Source organism: Octopus bimaculoides, chromosome 10 (assembly GCF_046866305.1).
Source record: "Octopus bimaculoides isolate indiv1 chromosome 10, ASM4686630v1, whole genome shotgun sequence".
Lineage (NCBI taxonomy): Eukaryota > Metazoa > Mollusca > Cephalopoda > Octopoda > Octopodidae > Octopus > Octopus bimaculoides.
The window spans coordinates 49,468,310-49,493,556 of NC_142937.1; the positions used below are offsets into that span (position 1 = coordinate 49,468,310).

The 25,247-nt window shown below is 38.7% G+C and overlaps 1 protein-coding gene across 3 annotated transcripts in view; it reads right to left on the reverse strand.

Moving 5' to 3' along the window:
- The window catches only part of LOC106882190 (organic cation transporter protein), a 114,705-nt gene that overhangs the window by 72,736 nt on the left and 16,722 nt on the right, over positions 1-25,247 (reverse strand). For all 3 annotated transcript variants that reach the window (XM_052971175.2, XM_052971174.2, XM_052971177.2), the window contains exons 3-4: positions 17,323-17,426; positions 16,316-16,470 (exon numbers count right to left, since the gene is read on the reverse strand). In XM_052971175.2, coding sequence (XP_052827135.1) covers positions 16,316-16,470; positions 17,323-17,426 — 259 coding nt within the window. The remainder of the gene's footprint in view (positions 1-16,315; positions 16,471-17,322; positions 17,427-25,247) is intronic.

Here is a 25,247-nt window from a genome sequence, read left to right on the forward strand (position 1 = left end):
CGCCATCGCTATCGGCTTCCTTCCGACGTGCTGTGTCAACACGCGAGCTTGCGCTACTAGCTCGCTGAGCGCCATCTTCCTCCCGCCAGGCAACTGCTGTAATCGGATCCCTACGTCGTCGGGGAATCCATTTACAAACGCCAGCCGCGCCGCTCTGTCCAGGCCTTCTTCCGTAAACCCAGCCAGCGTGGCCAGTCTTCGAACTTCCGCCGCGTATTCATCCACCTGTTCTCCCCCCCCCCCCCATCTAATCGTTCCTAGTTTTACGAAGGCAGCGTACTCGCTCTCCGTATATACCTCTCTCAACCTCCGTTCGACGTTCTCTGCACTTAATCTATCTTCCTCGTCCATTTCTAGGTAGAGGGTCAGGGCGCTCCCTTCCAAGTACAGAGCCATGAGACTCGCCACATCACTTATTCCTTGCAGCTTGGCAACGAGCCTAATTTTTCGTATCCAAGCCATCACATCTCCTTCGCCATTAAAAGGCCTGATCACATCGCTGGCGATCCTAATCTTGGTGGCTGCCATCGCGGCGAATTTCTGCACGTGGTGCCGAAATAGCTTGTGGTGTGTGCGTACGAGTAGATGTAATCGCCTTACCTCGGTTTTCCTTTCCTCGACTGCGAGTCCGTCTTGCGGTATCCGATCCTTGAAGCTTGCCCCGACCCAAAGTACACCAGGAATAGCAGCTGCTTCTCCCAAACCTAGACCGTCGCTTAACACGTCTTGTCCTGACCGCAGCCCCGTTCGAAAAGGGCACGAATGCCGATCGAGGCTCCCTCTGCCCTTTTCCCCTTCCGGTCGACTCGCCCTTCCGGTCAGCCTCCCCAGACACTGACGTCATACCACAACCAGATTGGATGACTAGAAGAAGAACAGTACTCCTTATGAAAGACAAAAGTAAGGGTAATACAATTAACAACCATAGACCAATCACTTGCTTACCATTGGTGTGGTAAGTAGAAAACATTTACGAGCACCTTGACAACCAGAATTTACTGTCAGAAAAACAGAAAGGTTGCAGAAAGAGCTCATGGTCTATTATACTTAGACAAAGCAGTTCTAAATGAAGCAAAATCTAGAAAGAAAAATCTAACAATAGCATGAATACATTATAAGAAAGTCTATGACATAATCCCACATTCATGGTAAGTGAATGTTTGAGTATATTCTCTATAGCAGACAACATAAGAGCATTAATTAGCTTTAGCATGAAGAAATGGAAAGTAGATCTCTACTCAGGTGACACAGTCTTAGGGAAAATTAATACCAAGAGAGGAATTTTGCAAGGAGACTTATTATCCTCTTTCATATTTGTTTTATGTTTGATTCTCCTTAGTTTAGTATTAAGGAAGGCAAAGATAGGGCGTCAGTTCAGAAATAGTAAGGGAAAAGCTAACCATTTGCTCTACATGGTTGATCTGGAGCTTTTTAGTAAGAATGAAAAAGTGACAGATTTCTTAATACAGACTGTAAAACTCTTCAGCAAAGATGTAGACATGAAATTTGGCATAGATGAGTGGGCAATATTAGTCATATATGGCTAAACGGCCATATATCAAAATTATTGATAGAAGGAGAGAGTTATAAGTATCTAAGAGTATTAGAATCTAACAGATTACTAACTATAGGAATGAAAATGAAAATTGAGGAGTACATCAGAAGGGTGAGGAAGCTAATGAAGTCAAAGCTAAATGGTCTGAATTTTATAAAGGCAGTAAATACTTGGTTAGTATCATTACATACATACTCAGCAGTTCTAGTAGATTGAACAAAAACTGAATTAGCAAAGCTAGACAGAAGAACTAGGAAGGAATTCAATATGAATGGGGACTCTACCCAAGGGCAGGGGTAGCAAGATTATACTTACCTAGAAAGGAAAGTGGAAGAGAGTTAATGTCCTTAGAAGACTGCATGGAGTTAGCTTGAGTAGGTAATAGTGAAGAAAGTTTATTAAGAGCTGCTAGAGTCACAAGACGTAGGTAAACCAAAAGCCCAAACGACGTTGAAACCCAGAAAAAACAACGAAAGTTATCTGACTGGCAAGAGAAGGGCTTGCATGGTAGATTCCCAAAGATAATAGCAGCAAATAGTAGTAGTGAGACATGGTTATGGTTGCAGAAAGGAAGGCTGAAAAAGGAGACAGAAGTTTGTTAGTAGTGGCACACGATCAAGCATTAAGGACTAATTGGATAACAGCCAAGATAGACAAAAACCAAGTAGGTCCCCAATGTAGGTTATGCAAATAAAAAGAGGAAAGTGTTACTCATATAGTAAGTGAATGTAGCATACTGACACAGAAGGAATACAAGAAAAGACATGACAACCTAGGGAGAGTAATTCACTGGGAGTTATGTAGAAAGCTAGAATTTGATCATACTGATAAATGGTATGAACATGGACCTAGTAAAGCACTAGAAAGTAAAGAATATAAAATGTTGTGGGACCTTAACATTCAGACTGACTGAGTAATAGCAGCTAAATGACCTGATTTAGTAGTAATAGATAAAGAGAATTTTAAAAATGCCAGATATTTGTCTTTACAATCCCAAATAATGAAAAAATCAATATGAGAGGTATAGAAAAAATAGCAAAGTACCAGGACTTATCCATTGAATTCTAGAGACTATGGAAAGTGGAGGTAAGATTTATCCCAGTAGTTATAGATACATTAGGAACTATCCCTAAAATGTGAACAGATGGATAGAGGAAATAGGCATAAAACCCAGTCGAGTACTGCTCCAGAAAACAGTGTTATTAAGAACAGCTAGTATACTTAGGAGGGTTCTTGACATCTAAGGTTACTCTCACTACTACTATTTGCTGCAATTATCTTTGGGAATCTACCATGCAAGCCCTTCTCCTACCAGTCAGATAACTTTCGTTGCTTTTTCTGGGTTTCAATGTCGTTTGGGTTTTTGATTTCCCTATGTCTTGTGACTCTAGCAGCTCTTAATAAACTTTCTTCACTATTACCTACATGCGAATCTACACCTAAGGTTAACATTGATGTTAGGAATTTTTCTTTTCCAACAGTCTAATCTGTTGTGTATATATGAATAACAACAACAGCAATAATAAGCAATTAATATTTTAGCCATACCAGCTATGACTTACAGTTTCAATATTATTAACTAGTCAAGTACTGAAATCTGTAAGCTTGATACAAAAATGTTTTTAAATTATTAACAATGAATAAAATGTACCAGCCTAAGGCAGATGTAGAACGACTTTACTTAAAAAGAAAAAAGGGTGGCCATGGACTCTTACAACTTGAATTGACAATGAATATTGCCACAATTGGCCTAAACACTTATGTAAAAAATTCTGATGATTGGATGCTAAAACTTCTCTTAAAACATGAAAAGAAAACCTCATACTCAATAACAAAATAGGTAAGGTAATATCTAAATGAGTTCCAAATACAGCAACTCCCAGAATTAAACATACTTGAAACAAGCACAGAAAAAGCTAAGAGAATGACTCTTGTTAAAACTGCTGCCTTAGATATTCTTGCTGATAAATGGCAAGAAAAAACTTCAATTGCAAATACCCAAGGAGACCTAATAAGGCTTGTGTTGACAAAGCCCTTACCCATCAATGGTTAGAGTCCTCTGGGTTAAAATCAGAGATAGAACGGTTTATCATAGCAACACAGAATGAATGCCTATCTACAAGAAGCTACCAGATCAACATCTTAAAGAATGGTAGTAGCCCAACATTTCATGTATGTAAACAACAGACTGAAATCATGGATCATGTTGTCTCCATGTGTAGCATTCTTGTGCCTAAAGATTATTTCAACAGGCATGATAGAGCGGCACAGTATATTCAGTGGATAATTTGCAAAGACCTGAAGCTTCCACATGATAAAAACTGGTGGGAACACAAACCACCTCCAATGCTTGAAAATGAGCACATCTCACTCCTCCTTTGGAACTTTACTGTTCAGAATGACAGAAAGATAGATGCAAATAGACCAGACATTAAATATATTGAAGGATTTCAGACAAAAATCATACTCCCTTATTGATATGACTATCCCAATTGACATAAATGTATCTGTCAAGACCTACTAAAAACTGAGTAAATATAAAAACCTTGAAATAGAAACTGGCAAAAAAGACTAAAACAATACCTGTTGTCATAGGTGTCCTAGGAATGATAGCAAAAGGGGTTGGTTGTTACCTGTCTCAGATATCAGGAAATCCAAAAATGGAAGGAATTAAAAATATGATGCTCATGGGAACTGCTCATATTCTATGAAAAATATTGTCTATGTATTTCCAAAAACATTGTCAAAAGTATTTAAATGTACAGAATAGCAAACGACTTTTACTGTCATTCTAAGATGATACTATCATCTTATCACCAAATTACTTTTAAAACGAACTTCTAATTTTCTTATGTTCTTATAGACATTCTCTAGAACAATACTCTGTACAAAACCAGGTATATGACACTCTAGTCATGACACCAAGTTGAACTTTTAATTTGTCTCTTCAGGTATCTGGGTGAGACTTGGAGTCAACCTGTATTAATACAAAGCAAAAACCAAACATAATAATAATGATGATGATGATGATGATGATGATGATGATGATGATGACGACGACGATGATGATGATGATGACGATGATGATGATGATGATTTCAAATTCTGGGACAAAGCCAGCAATTTTGAGGCAAGGGTAAGTCAATTACATTGACTCCAGTGCTCAACTGGTACTTATTATATTGACCCTGAAATGATGAAAGTCAAAGTTGAACTAAGACTGTAAAGACAGACTGAATGCCACTAAGCATATCACCCGGCACACTAATGATTCTGCCAGCTCATCACCTTAATAATAATAATAATAATAATAATAATAAGGGGTCTTATACAGCTAGAAAACTATTATAAAATAACCACTATAGGACTGCAAAAATACCTACTCCAGAAGCAAGGGAAACTAATACAAATAGCCACAAAACACGAGCAAAACAAAAAACTGTTTTCAGTATTTAAGGAAGCTGACAAATACAAACAAGAAATCAATCTACCTAACAAATACGAAGAAGAAGAAGAAGAAACAACAAAAGCTATAAAACAAATGAAATCCAAACTAAAACTAGAACAGCAACGGACCATGATAAAACGATGGCAAGAAAAGCCCCTACATGGTAAATACTGGGCTAAACTAAATGCGAAAGAAATAGACAGAGACAAATCCCAGCAATGGCTGAGAAGCTCAGGACTCAAAGCAGAGACTGAAGGAGTTTTAATTGCTGCACAAGACCAAAGCCTCTCCACCAGAAATTACCAAAAACACATAATGAAAAGAAATATAACAAGTAACTGTAGAATATGTGGAGATCGACAAGAAACAATAAATCATATTATCTCTGGCTGCCCAGTCCTGGCTAAGAAGGAATATATCCACAGACACGACAGAGCTGGGACCTATATACACTGGAAGCTATGCCAACATTATGGAATAACAACAGAAAAAAGATGGTATAAACACACGCCAGAAAAGGTCACAGAAAACAAGAAAGCAACCATACTCTGGGATATGCCAATACACACAGATAGAGAAATTAAGGCAAATAGACCAGATATAGTTGTCAAAGATCATGAAGAAAAAAAATGCTTTCTAATTGATGTATCAATACCAGCAGATGACAACGTTTCTCTAAAAGAAATGGAAAAACTTTCAAAATACAAAGACCTGGAAATAGAGATAACTCGAATGTGGAATCTAAAAACAGAAACAATTCCTATCATAGTAGGTGCCTTAGGTATAATAAAAAAATATTCAGACAAATACATAACAAAAATAGCAGGACTTACAAATATATATAGCATACAGAAAATTGCACTACTGGGTACTGCACACATCCTACGCAAAACACTTTCAATACAGTAAACATAAGAGCACCACAGCAAACCACAGCACATACCCAAGGCGCACAGAGCTGCGCTCGGTAGTGAAGTGAAAGCACGTTATAAAAATAAAACTACTGAATAATAATAATAATAATAATGATAGTAACAAAACTCTGATAACTGGATGTTAAAACTTGTCTCAAAGCATGAAAACAAGAAAGCATCATACTCAGTAACAGAACAGGCAAAGGAATATCAAAGTGAATTCCAAATACAACAAATTCCAAAATGAGACATACTGGAAACAAGCAGAGAAAAAGCTAAGCATATAAAAACCTGTGCTAAAACTGCTGCCATAGATATTCTTACTGATAAATGGCAAGAAAAGCCTCTCAATGACAAATACCCAAAGAGAGCTAATAGTGCCGATGTTGCCAAAGCCCTTGCCCATCAATGGGTAGTGTCTTCTGGCTTAAAATCAGAGACAGAAGGGTTTATCAAAGCAGTCCAAGATCAATGCATACCTATAAGGAGCTACCAGGTCTATGTATTAAAGAATGGCAGTAGCCCAACATGTTGTGTATGTAAAAAGCAAAATGAACCCGTGGAAGACTTGAAGGAAGCAGTCTCTTAACGAAAATGATAATGAAAAAAAATTTTACTGCCATACAAAGCACAGTTTCTGCTATGCACGATATCTCAATGAAGCATGTGCGAAACACACACGCGAAATCAACACCGGAAAGTTTACAAATTATAAAATAGAAATGGAACAAAACAGTAAGTACATAAATTGAGTAATTACGCATACATTCAAATGTCTACACAATCATACATACATTTTGATGCCCATAGGACTACGCATACATCTCAAAGTTTACACAACTATGTGAAATCTAGAGGATACGCATTCATGCACATGAAAACACGTCACAAACGAAGCAAAAACAAAAACAAAACTTTTTTTTATTTTTCGAACTAAGACAGACAGAGTGAACAATTCATAAGTTTAAAAACACCACAAAAAACTATGCTCAGAGATAAATTTATCAACAAAAAAATTACATACGAATACAGATCTATTAGCCTTAAGAAGCTATGTTACAAGCAATGTTTACATGCAGAAAACTCGGAGACGCTGTTGTCTCAAAAGATTAATCCTAAACAGACAGATCCATCCCCTAATCTCAACGTTGAAGCTCATCATGCCTCACTGATAACAAAGCAAAATACAATGCGGAATGGTCATTGACCAGATTACAAAGGGCTACGTACTTGAATGATGAACCAGATTAGATATGAAAAATCAGCTACTGGTTCAAATCTTCCTGAAACACAGGAGCTGGGAGTACCCCACAACCGGAATATTCCAACAGATGGCCACCCATGCTCATCATCAAATAACCAAAAGAAGCTACTTAGGTCTGACATAGAATGTTTAAAAAACCTGAAGTTTGACAAGACTATCAAACATACAAATACCAAAAAATTAAAGAAATAATATAATATGAAAACCATATTTGACATTGATGCCACCATAGAAACCATCAACCAAAACGTATGTGCTAAAGCTGCCTGCATAGCAAGGTATGAAAAGCGTGTTAGATTCTTCAAGGACAACAGCATGTTCAAAAATAATCCCAAAAATTTTTACAGAAAGTTGGGGAAAATACCAGTTACAGTAAAGTCTGTCCCATCAAAAGAAGAAGTGCAGGAATTTTGGAATAAAATTTGGGCAGAAAAAAAGAACACACAAAGTCCTTTGGATTGATAGAATATCTACAAACTTAGACTCCTTAGAAGAGCAAAAACGGGAGGGTGTCAAAGTAGAAGATGTAAGATCTGCTCCTGGGAGGTCAAGCAAATGGAAGTCTCCAGGAAAGGATAAAAATCCTAACTTCTGGTTGAATGCCTTCCCAGAGAGCCATGAACTGCTAACGGAACTTTATAACAATGTTTTGCAACATCCTAGTATGATTCCCTCTTGGCTAGTTAATGGTTTAACACTTCAATTTCCAAAAAATGAAGAAACAAATCAACCAAAAAATTATCGACCCATAACCTGCTTAACAACAATGCCTAAAACACTAACATCTGTCCCGATTGAATATACCTATAGTTTTTATAATAGAAAGTGAAATATTCCCTAATGAGCAAAAAGGATGTAAACGTGGATCCTATGGTTGTAAAGATCAACTACTCATCAATAAGATGATCTTGGAAGATTGTCACAAACGACACAAAATCTTGTCAATAGACTGGATAGACTAGCTTTTGATAGTCTGCCACATAGCTGAATTAAGAAATGTCTAGAAATGTATAAACTAGCTCCTACTCTGCAAAACTTTTGTCTGTAAGTATGAGATCATGGAGAACCACAGTGACAATGAATCTCTTAATGTTGGAGATGTAAGAATTTCATGTGGCATTTTTTCTAGCCTTAATACATCTCTCAAAATTGCTCAATGATGTACAGTATAGTTATAAAATGTTTGATAAAAATATAAATCATCTCATTTACAAAGATGATTTAAAGATCTTTGCAAAAAATGACCAGCAACTCAGGGGCTTACCGGTGGATTGTTAAACAATAGTGATGACATCAGGATGCAATTTAGACTCGATAAATGTGCAAAAGCTACCTTTATCAAAGGAAAAACGACAGCAACATCTAACGTTAACCTTGACCAGCAGAATGTCATAAAAGAGTTAGAACCAGTGGAGAGCTACAAATACCTAGGGGTATTTGAAAGGGACGGAATCAGACATTCAGTGATAAGGGAAAGGATCAGTAGAGAGTGTTATTGCAGGGTGAGAGCAATACTAAAGACATAGAAACAGGATTGAAGAAATAGGATCGAAGCGACCAATACTTTAGCCATAGTAATTGTGACTTACAGTTTCAATATCATAAACTGGTAAATTACGGAAATATGTAATCTTGACAGAAAAATATGAAAATTGTTGGCAATGCATAGAATGAACCATGCTAAGGCAGATATAGAACGACTTTATCTGTCAAGAAAAGAGGGAGGCCGTGGACTTTTACAACTGGCATTAACAATGAAGATAGTCATAATTGGCCTAGACACCTACCCGAAAAACTCTGAGGACTGGATGTTAAAACTTGTCTCAAAACATGAAAACAAGAAAGCATCATACTCAGTAACAAAACAGACAAAGGCATATATAAGTGAATTCCAAATACAAATTCCAGAATTTGATGTACTAGAAACAAGCAGAGAAAAAGCTAAGCATATGAAAACCCATGCTAAAACTGCTGAGATATTCTTACTGATAAATGGCAAGAAAAACCTCTCAATGGCAAATACCCAAAGAGAGCTAATAATGTTGATATTGACAAAGCCCTTACCCATCAATGTCTAATGGCTTCTGGCTTAAAATCAGAAACAGAAAGGTTTATCAAAGCAGCCCAAGATCAATGCTTACCTACAAGAAACTACCAGGCCAACATATTAAAGAACAGTGTGTATGTCAACAACAAAATGAAACCATTGATCATGTTGTCTCCATGTGCAGTCTTCTTGCACCTACAGAGTATCTCAACAGGCATGATAGAACTGCACAATATATTCACTGGGTAAACTGCAAAAACCTGGACCTGCTCCGTGATAAAAACTGATGGGAACACAAACCACCTTCAGTGCTTGAAAATGATCACATCTCACTCCTCTGGAACTTCACCATTCAAACTCACAGAAAGATAGATGCAAATAGGCCAGACATTATATTGAAAGACTTCACATGAAAATCATGTCTCCTCATTGATATGACTGTCCCAATCGATATAAACGTATCTGTCAAGACTTACCAAAAACTGAGCAAGTATAAAGATCTTGAAATAGAAATTAGCAAAATGTGGAACCTGAAGACTAAAAGAATACCTGTTGTCATGGGTTTCCAAGGAATTATAGCAAAATGGGCTGATTGCTACCTAGCTCAGATTCCAGGAAACCCCAAAATGGCAGAAATTCAAAAGATAGTGCTCATGGGAACTGCCCATATCCTACATAAAATACTGTCTATGTAATCTCAAATTTTAAAACAAACTCATAATTTTCTTATGTTTTCTTAAACATTCTCTAGAACAATACTATGTACAAAACCAAATATCTGACACTTTAAGTATACCACCAACATGAACTTCTAACTTGTCTCCTGGGGTCTCTGGGTGAGACTTGGAGTCAACTTGTACAAATACAAAGCAAAAGTCAAACATAAAATAATAATAATAATAATAATAATAATAATAATAATAATAATAATAATAATAATAATAATAATAATAATAATAAAAGATGGGCTACAACAAATATTCTGCTCAATACCACAGATTTGCTTGTCAGTTGCTTGACCTAACCAGTTGAGCATGTCCCTTAGTAGCTGACGATATGTGCATTTCTGATTATGAGCAGAAGTAGTGGGGGAACATCATAGCCATATGTTGAAAGGAATTCTTTTTGGTTTGAATAATTAACTCCTGGAAACATGGGTGTTTCATTCATCATCCTTAAACAATTCTTATTCAGGGACCTTTTGAGCAGGATGGGCTACTGAAGAAAATTGTGTAAGGCCCCACTTCCAAGGTCATGCACTATTTATCTTGATATGAGATCACCATGTTGTAGACATATGGTGGTGATGCATGTACCTGGTGTACTTCTATCAGATGGATAGTCATGATGGGTATATTGGGTACCATATATTTGTACCTCAGTGTCACTTTGATGGAATGCATTGCTCTTTCATTCAATACTGCTACCAGCACTACTACTACTACTACTACTACTACTACTACCACCACCACCACCACCACCACCACCACCACCACCACCACCACCACCACCACCACCACCACCACCACCACTACTACTAATATTAATACTAATAATAATAACAACAACAACAACAACAACAATATTAATAATTGGTTCTAACACAAGTACAATAATAATAATAATAATATCAATCCTTTCAATTATAGGCACAAGAGCTGATGCATGCTTTGTTTATCAGAGAAGTCTAATATTCAAGCCCTTGAAACAATGACAAATTAAATAAGAAGTTCTAGTTGGCCCAAAATGTTTCTCCATCAAGAACAGTATCTGATAATAAAGGTTTAAACTACTTACTAAATGATATTGTATGACCAAATTCTATTGACAGTTGGGCTTCATTTGTTTTTTGTAAGATATACTCCACAAAAAAAAAAAAGGTTATCGGCCTTGTGCAAAAATTTGAGGCTATTATAACTATTATAATTACCATTTTTATGATTATTATTATTGTTATTATTATTGTTGTTATTATTGTTGTTATCATCATCATCATCGACGTCATCTTTATTGTTATTATTATTATGATTATTATCATTACTATTATTATTATTATTATTATTATTATTGCCTTTGCACAGCTTCTAATGCTGGAGATGTACTACAGTCTCAGCTGTTCACTTCCGGTGAACTGAGGTAACACCCCTTATTTTACGAGCACCTTCTGGAGTATTCGAGCGGTTCCAAGCAGTCCTGTTTTCTGCAAGTGCTCCACCCTTATTGCAGCCCCTATTATTCTATGTACTTCTCAAGATATTTACTCACTGTTCCTTGGGCTCTGACAATTATTGGTACTACTACCACCTTTTTCATCGACCACAACTACTTAACCTCGCAAGCTAACCTGTCATATCTATCAACTTTTCTTTCTTCCTTATTGCATACCTTGTTGTCAGCTGGGCATGCTATATCTATGATCCAGCATAGTTTGCTTTCTTTCTCAATTAAGACTATGTCTGGTTTCTTATTCTCTATCTCATGGTCGCACTGAATCATAAAATCCCACAGGATCTTTGCATTATCATTTTCGATGATACCTTCGGGTTTATGGTCATACCAACTTTTTGCTCTGTCAAGTCCATACTTGTTGCAAAGTGTCTAATGGACAAGACTTGCTATATCGTCATGGTATCTTTTATATTCCTTCCGGACTAGTGGCATACATTGACTGGTAATATGCCATGTGGTTCCACCATTTTATCCACAAATTCTGCTCGTATCATTTTCTACCGTGTTGTCTATTCTGTATTTTATGTAATTTGTTCTTCGTACTTGCCCTTGGGCAGCACTGATTAGAGCCTCCGTTTCCAGTTTAAAATCGCTTTTAGTCATCCACAGCCATCTTTTTACTCTGTTTTATCTTCAACATCCCTATGAAATTGTCCATGCATTCTTTTCTTTACCCACCTATTTTCAGTCTCATCCATTTTCAATTGCTTGTACAGTGTTTTATCTTTGCAATCTTTCATCCTACACAAGCCTGACCTTCTTACTTCTAATAATAGCGGTTCTGTGGCATTTTTTACATACCATGCTATGTTGTTTTCTTCTGCTCTAATGCTGTGTTTGCATCCAATAAGTCCTCTTCCCCCTCTTTTTCTTGGTACATAGTCTGTCTGTCTGTGTCACTTTTTGGGTGGAGTGTCCCATATCTAGTTAGCAACTTCCTTGTCTTTCTGTCTAAGCTGTTTAGTTCATCTACTGTCCATGTGATTACCCCTGCTCCATATCTAAGAAGTGAAACCGCCCAGGTGTTCATAGCTTCAATCTTATTCTGTCCGTTTAATTTTGACTTAAAGATTAGTCTCAGTCTGCACAAGTACTCCACCTTAAATTTTTCTGTCATTTCTTTCTCCATCAATTTATCCATTTCCAAAATCCCCAAGTACTTACAGCCTGTCTCTTCTATCTGCTGCATACCTCCCCTGACGGTATTGTTAGCCCATCCATACATTTGATTTTGCCTCTCTTCAAGACTAACACACCACACTTTCTCAGTCCAAACTCTAATCTGATATCAACACTGAAAGTATACACCGTATCAATGAGGGAACTGACTTGGGATTCATCTTTACCATAAAGTTTGAGGTCATCCATGAATAACAAATGGTTGACTTTTTGTTGGCAGCTTTTGAATACATACCCAGCTTTTGCTTTCCTCAGAATCAGTGTTAATGGTACCAAGCACAGTACAAAGATGCTCCTCCTGATTTCTACTGTCCCTAAACTTCTTCTGTATGCTGTCAGATCCGTCCTCCAATTTGCCATACTTTTTCCAAGCAATTGCTCAACATTCGATGCAATACCAAATAGGTTCATACATTCCATAATCCAAGAATGTGATATCATATCATACACCTTAGGATAGTCGATCCATGACTTGACTAAATTACTTTTCTTCCTCTTGCAGTCTCTAAGCACTGTTTTGTCTATCAGGAGTTGATCATGGGTACCTCTGCACTTACGCTTGCAAGCCTTCTGCTCATGTGGCAGGACTCCATTTTTTCTCAGATGTTCATACATTGACTCTGTGAGTATTCCAGTCAATAATTTCCACATAAATGGCAAACAGGATATCAGCCTGTAATTGTCTACCATATTGCCTTTTTCAATGTTTTTCAAGCACAGCACTGTCCTACCCAATGTCAACCGCTCTGGTGTTGCTTGGTCAGCATTTAACAAGCTGTTGAGTTGCACAGCTATTTGTGCATGACATTCACCAAATCTTTTGATCCAGTAGCCTTGAACTCCAACTGGTCCTGGGTCCTTACTGTTGCTAATTTTTTTGCTGATTTCCTTTACTTCCCTAACTGAAATGACTAGTTCTGCCTGTTTTGTAACCATTCAGCATCCTTCTTGTGCTCCTTGTCTTTGCTTCAGATGTCACTCCAAAACCTTTGACTTTCATTGTTATCTGGTATCAACTTTTCATCTGTACACTGTCCATTTATTTCTTTATAGAATCTCTTCTGATCTACTCTGAATAACCTATTTAATTATTAATATTATTATTATTTTATGTTTGACTTTTGCTTTGCATTTGTACAAGTTGGATCCAAGTCTCACCCAGAGACCTCAAGAGACAACAAGTTAGAAGTTCATGTAGGTGTTATGCCTAGGGTACCATATATTTGGATTTGTAAATAGTGTTGTTCTAGAGAATGTTTAAGAAACCATAAGAAAATTATGTGTTTGTTTTAGAATTTGAGATCACATAGACAGTATTTTACGTAGGATATGGGCAGTTCCAATGAGCACTATCTTTTGAACTTCAGCCATTTTGGGGTTTCCTGGAATCTGAACTAGGTAGTAATCAGTCCGTTTCACTGTCATTCCCAGGGCACCTATGACAATAGGTATTGTTTTCGTCTTCAGATTCCACATTTTGCTAATTTCTATTTCAAGATGTTTATATTTGCTCAGTTTTTGGTAGGTCTTGACAGATACGTTTATATCGATTGGGACAGTCATATCAATGAGGAGGCATGATTTTTGTCTGAAGTCTTTCAGTATGATGTCTGGCCTATTTGCATCTATCTTTCTGTGAGTTTGAATGGTGAAGTTCCAGAGGAGTGCGATATGATCATTTTCAAGTACTGGGGGTGGTTTGTGTTCCCACCAGTTTTTATCATGGGGCAAGTCCAGGTTTTTGCATATTACCCAGTGAATATATTGTGCAGCTCTATCATGCCTGTTGAGATATTCTGTATTATCGTTATTATTATTATTATTATTATTATTATTATTATTAAGTGAGAGAGCAGTGCATGCCATCAAATATATGAAGCCCAGTACACACATCATGACTACCCATCTGATAAGGGTACACCAGGCACATGCATCACAACCATATGTATGCGATGTAGTGATCTCATAGCAAGATAAATAGTGCATGACCTTGCAAGTGGGGCCCAGTTAGAATTTTCTTCAGGTTGAGTAGCCCATCCCACTCAAAAGGGCAATGAATAAGGGTTGTTTAAGGATGTTGAACAAAACACCCATGTTTCCAAAGGTGAATTATCCAAACCCCAAAGAATTCCTCTCAACACATGGCTATGATGCTTCCCCACTACTTCTGCTCGTGATCAGAAATGGACATATTGTCAGCCATTAAGGGACATGCTCAACTGGTTAAGATCAAACAACTGACAAGCAAATCTATGGTATTGAGCAGAATATTTGCAGTAGCCCATCTTTTATACCAAGACAAATCAATGTACATGATAACACTTCCAATCAGTTAAGATCAGAAGCCATGAGAGCTAATGCCTGGTACTGCATCATCATCATCATCATCATCATCATCATCAATATTATTAAATATTATTATTATTACTTTTGTTGTTGTTATTTCTTTTACAGATTGTCTTTGTTTATTGAATTGAATAATGTTTCAAGAGAATGTCTGCCTTCTTTGCAGGCAAAATCCTTAGCACACTAAACTTAGCAGTATTTCATCTGTCTTTATGTTCTGGGTTCAAATGTCATTAGGGTCAACTTTAGCTTTCATCCTTTCAGGGTTGATGAAATATCAGTAAGAACCAGTCAATAAATGGTATAAACATGTGCCAAACAAGGTACATGACAATGACCAGGCCACAATCATCTGGGATATGCCTCTTCAAACTGACAAAGAAATAAAAGCTAATCGCCCAGATGTAATAATCAATGATTTGAAAAAAAACATCTGCTTACTGATAGACATTGCAGTCTCTTCTGACCAAAATATTTCCCAAAAAGAAGTAGAAAAATTATTTTCTACTCTAGGCACAAGACTGGGGGAGGGGGCCAGTCGATTAGATCAACCCCAGTACACAACTGGTACTTAATTTATCGACCCTGAAAGGATGAAAGGCAAAGTTGACCTCAGCGGAATTTGAACTCAGAATGTAAAAACAGGACAAAATACTGCTAAGCATTTCACCCAGCTTGCCACCTTGCATGGAGAAATTGTCAGAATATAAAGATGAAAACAATACCAGTATTAATTGGAGCACTGAGCATGATAAAAAAATCATATGAACAAAAACGCAGAAACTATACCTGGGCCCTCAACACTACACACTATCCAAAAAATAGCCCTGCTAGGAACAGCCCACATCCTATGCAAGACACTATCAATTCAATAATATAACCCAAGCGAAACAATCCGCAAACACAAGACCACTATTAATTCAATAATACAACGCAAACAAAACAATCCTCAAACACATGACACTCTATATAGCAATATCCAATAAAATAAACAACCACCAGCAGGTCAGATATCCAATGGATTACACACACAACACACAATATAAACACTAATACAACAAAAGACTGCAATCAAACCCCATAACTAAACACACTGATGCAATACAATACCAGGAAGAGTTTGCATTACCCCAACAACAACAACTCATATTCTTCCTAACTGTCATATTCTCTAGGCAAATTTCTAGGTAAATCTAAAAAAAATAGATTAAAAATGTATAAAACTCACTATATTAATTAGATCATTTCTAAATGAAATCTATAGAAAATAGTATGATCTCATGTAACTATGGTGACATAGATGATTTTGATAAACTGTGATGCTTTGACTTACCAAGTACAAAAGCTGTTGCAAAAATACCAACTGAAGACATTCCTCCAAAGAATCGCAGGACAATAAGGATTTCACTGGTTTTGACAAAGTAGAGTGGAAATAAACTTAAAATCTGAATAACCAGAACTATACACTCTGTTAGTTTACGGCCTTTCCTAGAATAAATGAAAAGCAAATCAAACATAATAAATGAAACCTTTCATAAGATATCTATTTTCTATTTGTGAAAGTGTGTGATCTAGTGGTGTGGTTAGATTTTGGGACTCAGGATCATAAGATTGTAAGTTCAGTCACTGGATTGAGTGCTGCATTATGTCTTTAAGAAAAACCCATCATTTCTCATTCCTCCAGTCTACTAAGGTGTAACTGAGTACCAGCTGACTGCTAGTGCACCCTTCTCTCATTCCAGCCATCACATCGTCAATGTTCAGCTGGATAAAGGGTAGGAAAATTCAAAAGCTGTTCACCATGATTATATAAGCACCTAAAACAATTAATGAAAGCATGTTACAGTTAAACTTCTTCTAAGCTCAATTTTCTACCTGATATTCTTTTCCTTCCTACAAGCTATTTTCTTATATTATATCAGTTAAGAAAGGCAAGAAAATAGTGTGGTAATTCAAATTTTTAAAAAGGGAGACATGAGATACAATATGGAGTCCTCTAAGTATAGAGAAATCTCTTTGTTAAGCCTCACAAGTAAAGTTTATATTTGGGACATTGCTGAGCTCAAGCTAATTGAAAAACAATGTAGCTTTCATCCAGCATGCATCACACCTGACTAAATATTCACACTATTCTTTGTGAACATAATGTCAAGAGACGTATGTTTGCATTATGGACCTTGATAAAACATATGCCTGCATTCACTTAGACATTTTGCTGGAAGGAGTTTCGGATTGACAGGTAGTTTTTTGTTGACTTCAAGTTTTTGTATGGATAATCTAGCATTTGTGTTCAACTAAATTATCACATCTTGAATTATAAATTAATTTTCACACACATACCAATCAGAAAGCAATCCAAAAATAAAAGATGCAGTAAACATTCCAGCCATAAAAATCATATTTATAAAGGGGATTTTGTCAGCTTTTCCACACACAAGATTCATCTGTAAAAGAAAATAACAATAATTGTCATTGAAAAACATGTAGCAAGTATTGTGTTTTATCATTATTTCCATAAATTATTTGTTGATAGTTTAGACACAACATAAAGTTTTAGCTAACTCAAACATATAAAGTTAAGTCATAACAAGTGTATCTGCTGTTTTCAACTTGATAACTACATACCAACTACTACTACTGCTGCTGCTGCTGCTGCTGCTACTACTACTACTACTACTACTAATTTATTTCATCTATCTTTGTTCTTCTCATTATAAATGCTACATATTGCCCCTTGGAACTTATACTATACATTTTGCCACCATAACTACAAGCCCCTGATATTCCCTTACTGCAAGTTTTCCCCTCCAAACTCAGACCACCATCTGTACTTTCTGAAGAGGAACTGTTATTATATACACAGCCTAGTAATGAGCTATTTTTACCTCTTATTAAAAGCTATAGACACTAACCCTCATTGGAACACTAAATGATGACAGTTATATAATGTGTGCATACACACACATACACACACGCATGCACACACACGTGTGTGCACACACACACACACACGAGGGGTGTTCATTAAAGATTTTCCCTGACCCACTTCTGGTTTTTGCAGGAAATGGAACTTGTACAGGTTTAATCATACATGTCTCTACATGTCATATTGTAAATTGCAGCTTTCCACTAGTATTCATTTGTCTTTTGCAGCTGCTGAAGTGGACTAAGGTGTTATAATGGAGGCAGTTGAATGCAGATCAGTGATCAGGTTCTTATACTTGAAAGGTCATACACCAAAAGAGACTTCTGATGAGATGAAAGAAGTTTATGGCGACGATGCACCATCATATGATATAGTCAAGCACTGGCACCACCAGTTCAAATGTGGTCCGACATCAGTGGAAACTGTAACTATTCCTGGATAACCACATTCTGCCGTTGATGATGACACCATCCATTGATGACAACACCAATGGAAATCATTGTTTCGGAGGATCGCCACATAACTATTCAGCAACTAGCCCAAGAAGTGTAGGGTCCATGAAAAAAAACTCATTCATGACCATTTGCACATGCAGAAGTTGTCTGCACGATGGATTCCTTGGATGTTCATACCTTTTCAGAAGCAGGAACAAGTCAATTGCTCCCAGACTTTTGGCAATGTGCCAGAAAAATGAGGAGGACTTTTTTGCAGACTTATCACACAAGATGAAACATGGGTCCATCACTATGGCCCTGAGACTAAAGTCCAGTCAAAGCAATAGAAGCATGATAGCTCATCACCTCCAAAGAAGGCTCATGTCCAACCCTCAGCAGGCAAGGAGATGCTCAGTCTTTTGGCACCAGTGCAGAGTAGTGATGATGGATTTTCTAGCAAGGGGCACTAAAATTAATGGGGCATATTATGCTTCTCTGGTGCAGAAACTGCGAGACACAATCAAAGCAGAGAGGTGTAGCATGCTGACCAAAGGTGTCCACCTCCTCCAAAACAATGCCCCAGTTCACAATGCGCATGTTGCCCAGATGAAAGCACACTCCTGCGGCTATGAAATCCTTCCTCACCCCCGTAACTCTTCTGACCTCACACCATCTGGTTTTCGTCTCTTTCCAACCATGAAGTCTTTTCTAAAGGGGAAGCACTTCGTGGATGATGATGCACTTAATTCTTGGCTCCAGACGCAACCTACTGATTTCTACAGATGAGGTCTTCACAGCTGCATAAAGCAATGAGAGAAATGTGTCACCATCGGTGGTGGCCATGTAGACAAGGACTAATAATTATGCCAAGTTTCATTTATCCCAGTATTTGGGAAGTGGGTCCAGGGAAACCTTTAATGAACACCCCCTCATATATATATACAGGGTGAGCTGTAATGATAGGACACATTTTAAATGTTAGTATCATAGAGTACCAAATATATTTATTACATAACTGATATACAGGAGTTCAGCATATTATCTAAGATTTGAATATTACATCCTAGTGATGTTCACCACCACGAAGAGAACATTCACAAGCTTGCTTTCTCTTATCAAGCACACTGCAGCTTAGCATATTAATTGGAATGGCTGCAATCTCTCTACGGATGCTTTGTTTTAGTTCCACTATTGTGTGAGGCCTTTTTGCAGATACCTTATCCTTGAGATAACCCCACAAAAAGTAGTCCAATGGGGTTAGATCTGGTGATCTGGATTGCCATGGATATCACCAAATCTTGAAATGAGATGTCCAGGGAATTATCCTCGAGGAGTTGTCATTGACTAGTGACTAATGGCACCATCTTGCTGTCCCCACATCTGTCAGGGCAAGCCTTTGTAACTCTGGAAAGAAGAATGTCTTCAGCATATGGTCATAATGCACAGCAGTTACTGTTACAGCTGCACCATGTTCATCCTCAAAAAAGTAAGGACCAATCACACATGCATAAGTCACTGCATACCACACTAACCCTCTTACTGTGCAAAGGCCTTTCATGCACTATTTGAAGACTTCCACAACCCCAAAGCCTACAATTTTGGTTATTAACATAACCAGAAAGGTTAAAATGAACCTTATATGATGTGATCAAGTGATGGATAAAATCCTCTTCCTCTCTGCACATATTGACAAATCAATCACTAATAGTTTTTCTTTGCATCTTATCTGGTGGAAGCAATTGCTGCACTAGCTGCAGCTTATATGGATACAAGTATAGGTCTTGTTTTAAAATCTTTCTGACTCTGGTTTGTGAAATATTCAACTGTAGAGCCAATCAACACATCAACATCAAGAGACTTTGTCCCATAGTGTTCCCCACACTTTGGCAGCTCTCTGCACAATGAGACATTCGAGATCGACCTGGGATTTTTCTTCTCAAAATCGCCTGTCTCAGAGAAGTTTGCTGTAAACTCGAATGCTGCTGGAAAAGATAATGGACATAATTAGGTGCATGAGGTGGAAAGCATTCTACCATGACCTAGCCACGCCATCCCTGGAGAGCAACAACTATGGAATCAAATCGAGGGAAATGCCCACCCAAAATCAAGGACCTCGAACCCTTCGAGGCAGACCTGCTGGGCATTATTCCCAAGCTGAAATTCCATAAGTCCTCTTGATCCTTCCAGCACAAGCTCCAGGCCGACATTAGATTGCTAAAAAAACTCAGATAGGTCCCTAATCTTCTCTGATAAGATGGAAACTGAAATCGGATAGACACCCTAAAATATGATAGACTACTAGAAAACAATGTCACACAAAATTATAGGTCTGCTTCCCCACATACATATAATGACATGAACAGTGAAGCCACAAAGTAAGCTAACGAACTAGAGATAGTGGATAGGGTAGAGATTCTAGCTAAAAGAAACGCCTTCATTCCCATAAAAGATCATAAACTGAGTTTTGCCTCAAAGCCTAAGTGCTGCCTGATCAATCTGGCCAAATTTGAGATCAGTCTGGCAAGCAAGCCCATATTGAGAAATATAAATAATGACATAAGGAGGGCCACCAACCTTTCCCTGTGGCACAACACCAATGAAGTGACTGCATGGTTTAACACCAACAAGGGAAGAGGCAGAGCAAGGTTCACCCAGTTTGATATAGTCGACTTTTACCTGTCTATATCAAGAGGACTACTGGCCAAGGCACTTTCTTTCACTAGGAGCTTCACTAACATTAACGACATAGATATAGATGTCATTATGCATGCCAGAAAAACAGTGCTGTTCAACAAAGGTTTGGCATGGGTCAAGCAATCCAACCCCATGAGCTCCTTTGACGTAGTGATGGGGGCCATCGACAGCACTGACGTATGCAACCTCATCAGGTTGTATATCCTCAATACACTTAAGAAAAAGTTCTCCTGTCCTCTTTGGTCTCTACAAAGATGATGCTCTGGCCATCTCTAGGAGAGCAAGTGGGAATACACTTGATAGGCTTAGAAAAGATCTAATCAGCACACTTGCCTCCATGGGATTGAAAATCACCATAGAGACCAACCTCACAACCACAGACTTCTTAGACGTTACGCTCGACTTGGGCTCCAGTACATACAGGCCCTGCCGCAAACCAAACGAGAGGCTAACGTACATCAACACAGTCTCCTGTCACCCTCTCATCATGTTCAAAAGCCTGGTGAAGGGTGTTAGCAAGAGGGTCACAAACATTTCCTCCAACCAACAGATTTTCAATGCAGTGGCTCCTTACTATAACAGGCCCTAGCTGCCAGCAGATTTAGGGACCGCATCTCCTACATACCAACAACCACAGAAGGAAATGCCATAGAAATATCTTTTGTTTGCTCCCCACCCCTCTGTTAACACAAAAACGCCCATAGGTAGAATATTCCTTAAATTGATAGATAAACATTTCACTAGCTCCCATAGGTATGGGCCCATTTTCAACAGATACAATGTTAGAGTCTCTTTTAGCTGTGTCTCCAATATTAAGAGCATTTTAGTTAGCGCCCCTAGGCCGTGGGTAGAGGCAGGATGTTCATGAAGGGACCACAACATATGCCCAGTGGGAAGCCACTGTGAAATCAAAGGGGTCATCTATGAAACCGAAGTACTAGCAAATCCTGGCAGTAGCAGCCATAGATACAGAAACAGGACCAGCAATGCTACCACCATTACCACATTTAACAACATTAACAACAACAACAATAACAGCATTAGTAGTTCTCCTGATGGCATCGAAAGCAGCAACAACAGCAACATCGCCATCAGCAGCAGCATTATCAACAGCTTCTCTAACGTCCATAGTAGCAGACATGACAGTCCTTATAGCAGCAGCAACAGGTCCACTGCTGGTGCCACTGCCAGCAATAAGGGCAATAATAGCAATAATGGTAACAGCAGCATCAGCGACAGTAGCCCTAGCAGAAACACCAGCAGAGCCATCACTAATGACATCTCTAGAAGCAATGACAACTCTCCAACCAATGACGAGGGTCACAATAACAACAGCACCTTCACTATCACCAGCAGTGGCGATACCATCACTGCTGCCGTCACTACCAGCTCCAGTAATCCCAGCTCCAACAACAACGATAACAACAGCAACACCAGTAGATACAGACACAGTGCCAACAACACCCACCCACAGAGATACATCAGATGTTCCGGAAACTCATTCAAGTAGCATCTCTCCAACCACAGATCCTCCTTCAGAGTTCTGAAAAGGAGATAATGTAACGTCATTAGCCAACCATGTATGGCAACTGAGAGAGGATGGAATTCCATACTCGATCTCATGGAAAATCCTCCGGAACCCAGGCCCCTACATCAACAGGACAAAACGATGCAAATTATGCATAGCAGAATGGGTGAGAATCCTAAAGGACTCCCATGAACCAGGGAACATCCTTAACTCTAGAACAGAGATTTTTGAGCCATGTTTACATTTTAGGAGATTCCTGCTAGCCTTATGGAGCCCACAAGATGGCGGCACAGTCAGAAGTCAATAGCTAATAACCAATAGCCAAGGGAGATAAACATCGTTGTTACCTTTGAGTAGTAAGGCATTCCCTCCTCCATATTCTTAAGAGGCATTGGGCCAACAGGTTTTGGGATCTGATGATACACCATAAAGTTAGACCCTTTATGGATGGGAAACCTAAGATAATCCTATAAACTGGCCTTCCACATTTTAAAACAAATATGGAATCCTTTTCTTCAGATGCTGAATAATATCACTCCTTCTCATGTTCCCTACCACATCCCTTTCCCAGTTTTCAGACTTGGCACTATCAATGTAGGTACACACATTGAAAGGTAGGTCTAGCAAGATTGTTGAGATGCTTGAACGGAGGTGTATTAATGTATGTTGCATCCAAGAGGTAAGGTGAAGAGGAGCTTTAGCCAGGTTCCTCACAGGCAAGACATAGATATAAAAATCTTCTGGGAAGGTAACAGTGATGGGGTAGGTGGCATGGGAATACTACTTGCAGAGGAATGGGTGGATAAGGTCATAGGGTAGCCAGAATGGGTGATAGAGTGCTTAAGCTTTGGTTAGTCTTACAGAACAGCATAGTGACAATTATCTTTGCCTATGCCCCTCAAGCAGGCCTACCAAATGAATAGAAGGACCACTTTTATGACATTCTTTTGCAGGCTACCTCAAAAACGAGTGACAATGATCTCCTCTTCGTGGCTGGGGATTTGAATGGGCATGTCAGATGGCAGCCTGGTATCTTCTATGGTGTGCATAGGGGCCATGGATTTGGCTCCCAAAACAAAGAGGGAACAAGGTTACTGGAGTTCTGTGATACAAATAACGTTTTGATCTGTAACATGAACTTCAGGAAGCCAGCCAGCCACCTGATAACCTACTAATCAGGTGTCTGTGCTAGCCAGATAGATTACATTCTCACCAAACAAAGTAATGCATGGTTGCTCCTAAATACAAAGACCCTCCCTGGTGAGGAATGTACCTCCCAGCACAGACTAGTCATTAGTGACTTTATACTCCAGGGCAGAAGGGTGCCAAGAAATAAACAAATCTGGAAAAGAAGGATTTGGAAGTTTAAGGACCGTTCATATGGTCAGAGATTTAGGGACATCATAACTGAGAAATTCGTGGAAAGGAAGGAGGAACTACAGACTTGTGACATAGAAGGTAACTGGGAATTTCTGAGGGACAGCTGGCTGAGTGCCACAGACCAAATCTGTGGCTGGTGCAAAGTCCCATCCAGACCTAGGGTAACATGGTGGTGGAACAATGTGGTATACAGGGCCATTAGAGCTAAGAAACAGGCCTGGAAGACCTGGAAGAACAAGGGTAGCAGGGTTCTGTATCAGACTGCCAGAAGGGATGCAGGTATATCTAGCCAAGAGAGAAGCAGGAAAGAAGTTTGCCTATGTTCAATGATGTGAGGACCAAAGGACAGTGTGAGAGAAAACCATGATGTCAGAGGAGAGAAATGTGTACATATGGATGATGGTGGACTTGCGTGTAATGATTTTGCAAAGAAAGAGGTTTGGAAATGCCGTTATGAAAGACTGCTGAACGTTGAGAATGAGTGGGAGGAGAGTCTGCCAAATGTTGACCCAACTGAGGGACCAGCTACCTGAATTGACAGTTCCATGGTAGATAGAGCAATTAAGGATATGAAGACAGGAAAATCCCCCGACCCCACCAGGAATCTCTGCTGAGATGCTTAAAATATCTGATGGTGTTGGTTATGGTCTAATCACCTGTAGTGTAAATCAGGTGGTTCACGAAAGGGTCATACTCAATGACTGGTGTAGCAACACCATAGTCAACTGCTACAAAGATAAAGGTAATGCCGAGGCAGCTGCAGGAGAAATACATAGCTAAAGATAAACCTCTGTCCTTGGCTTTTGTTGATTTGGGGAAAGCCTTTGACAGGGTCCCTGGTCCCTTATCTGGTGGTCAATGTGAAAACTAGGGATAGACGAGTGATTGGTGAAAGCTGTACAAGCCCTGTACAGGGATGCTATCAGTAAGGTGAAGGTTGGCAATGAGTATAGCAATGAATTCAGGATACAAGTAGGGGTTCCCCAAGGATCAGTCCTCAGCTCCCTCTTGCTCATCATAGTCCTTGAGGAAATAACAGAGGAATTCAAGACAGGCTGCCCCCTGAGAGCTCCTCTACACTGATGACCTTGTTCTTATGGCTGAATCACTGACAGAACTAGAGAAGAAATTTCAGGTGTAGAAGCAAGGTCTAGAATCAAAAGGCCTTAGAGTTAACCTCATAAAAACCAAAGTCTTAGTCAATAGGAAGGCAGACAAATCACAAGTCCTATCAAGTAGATGGCCCTGCTCAATCTGTAGAAAAGGTGTTGGTAGAAACTCCATAAGATGCACCCAGTGTAAG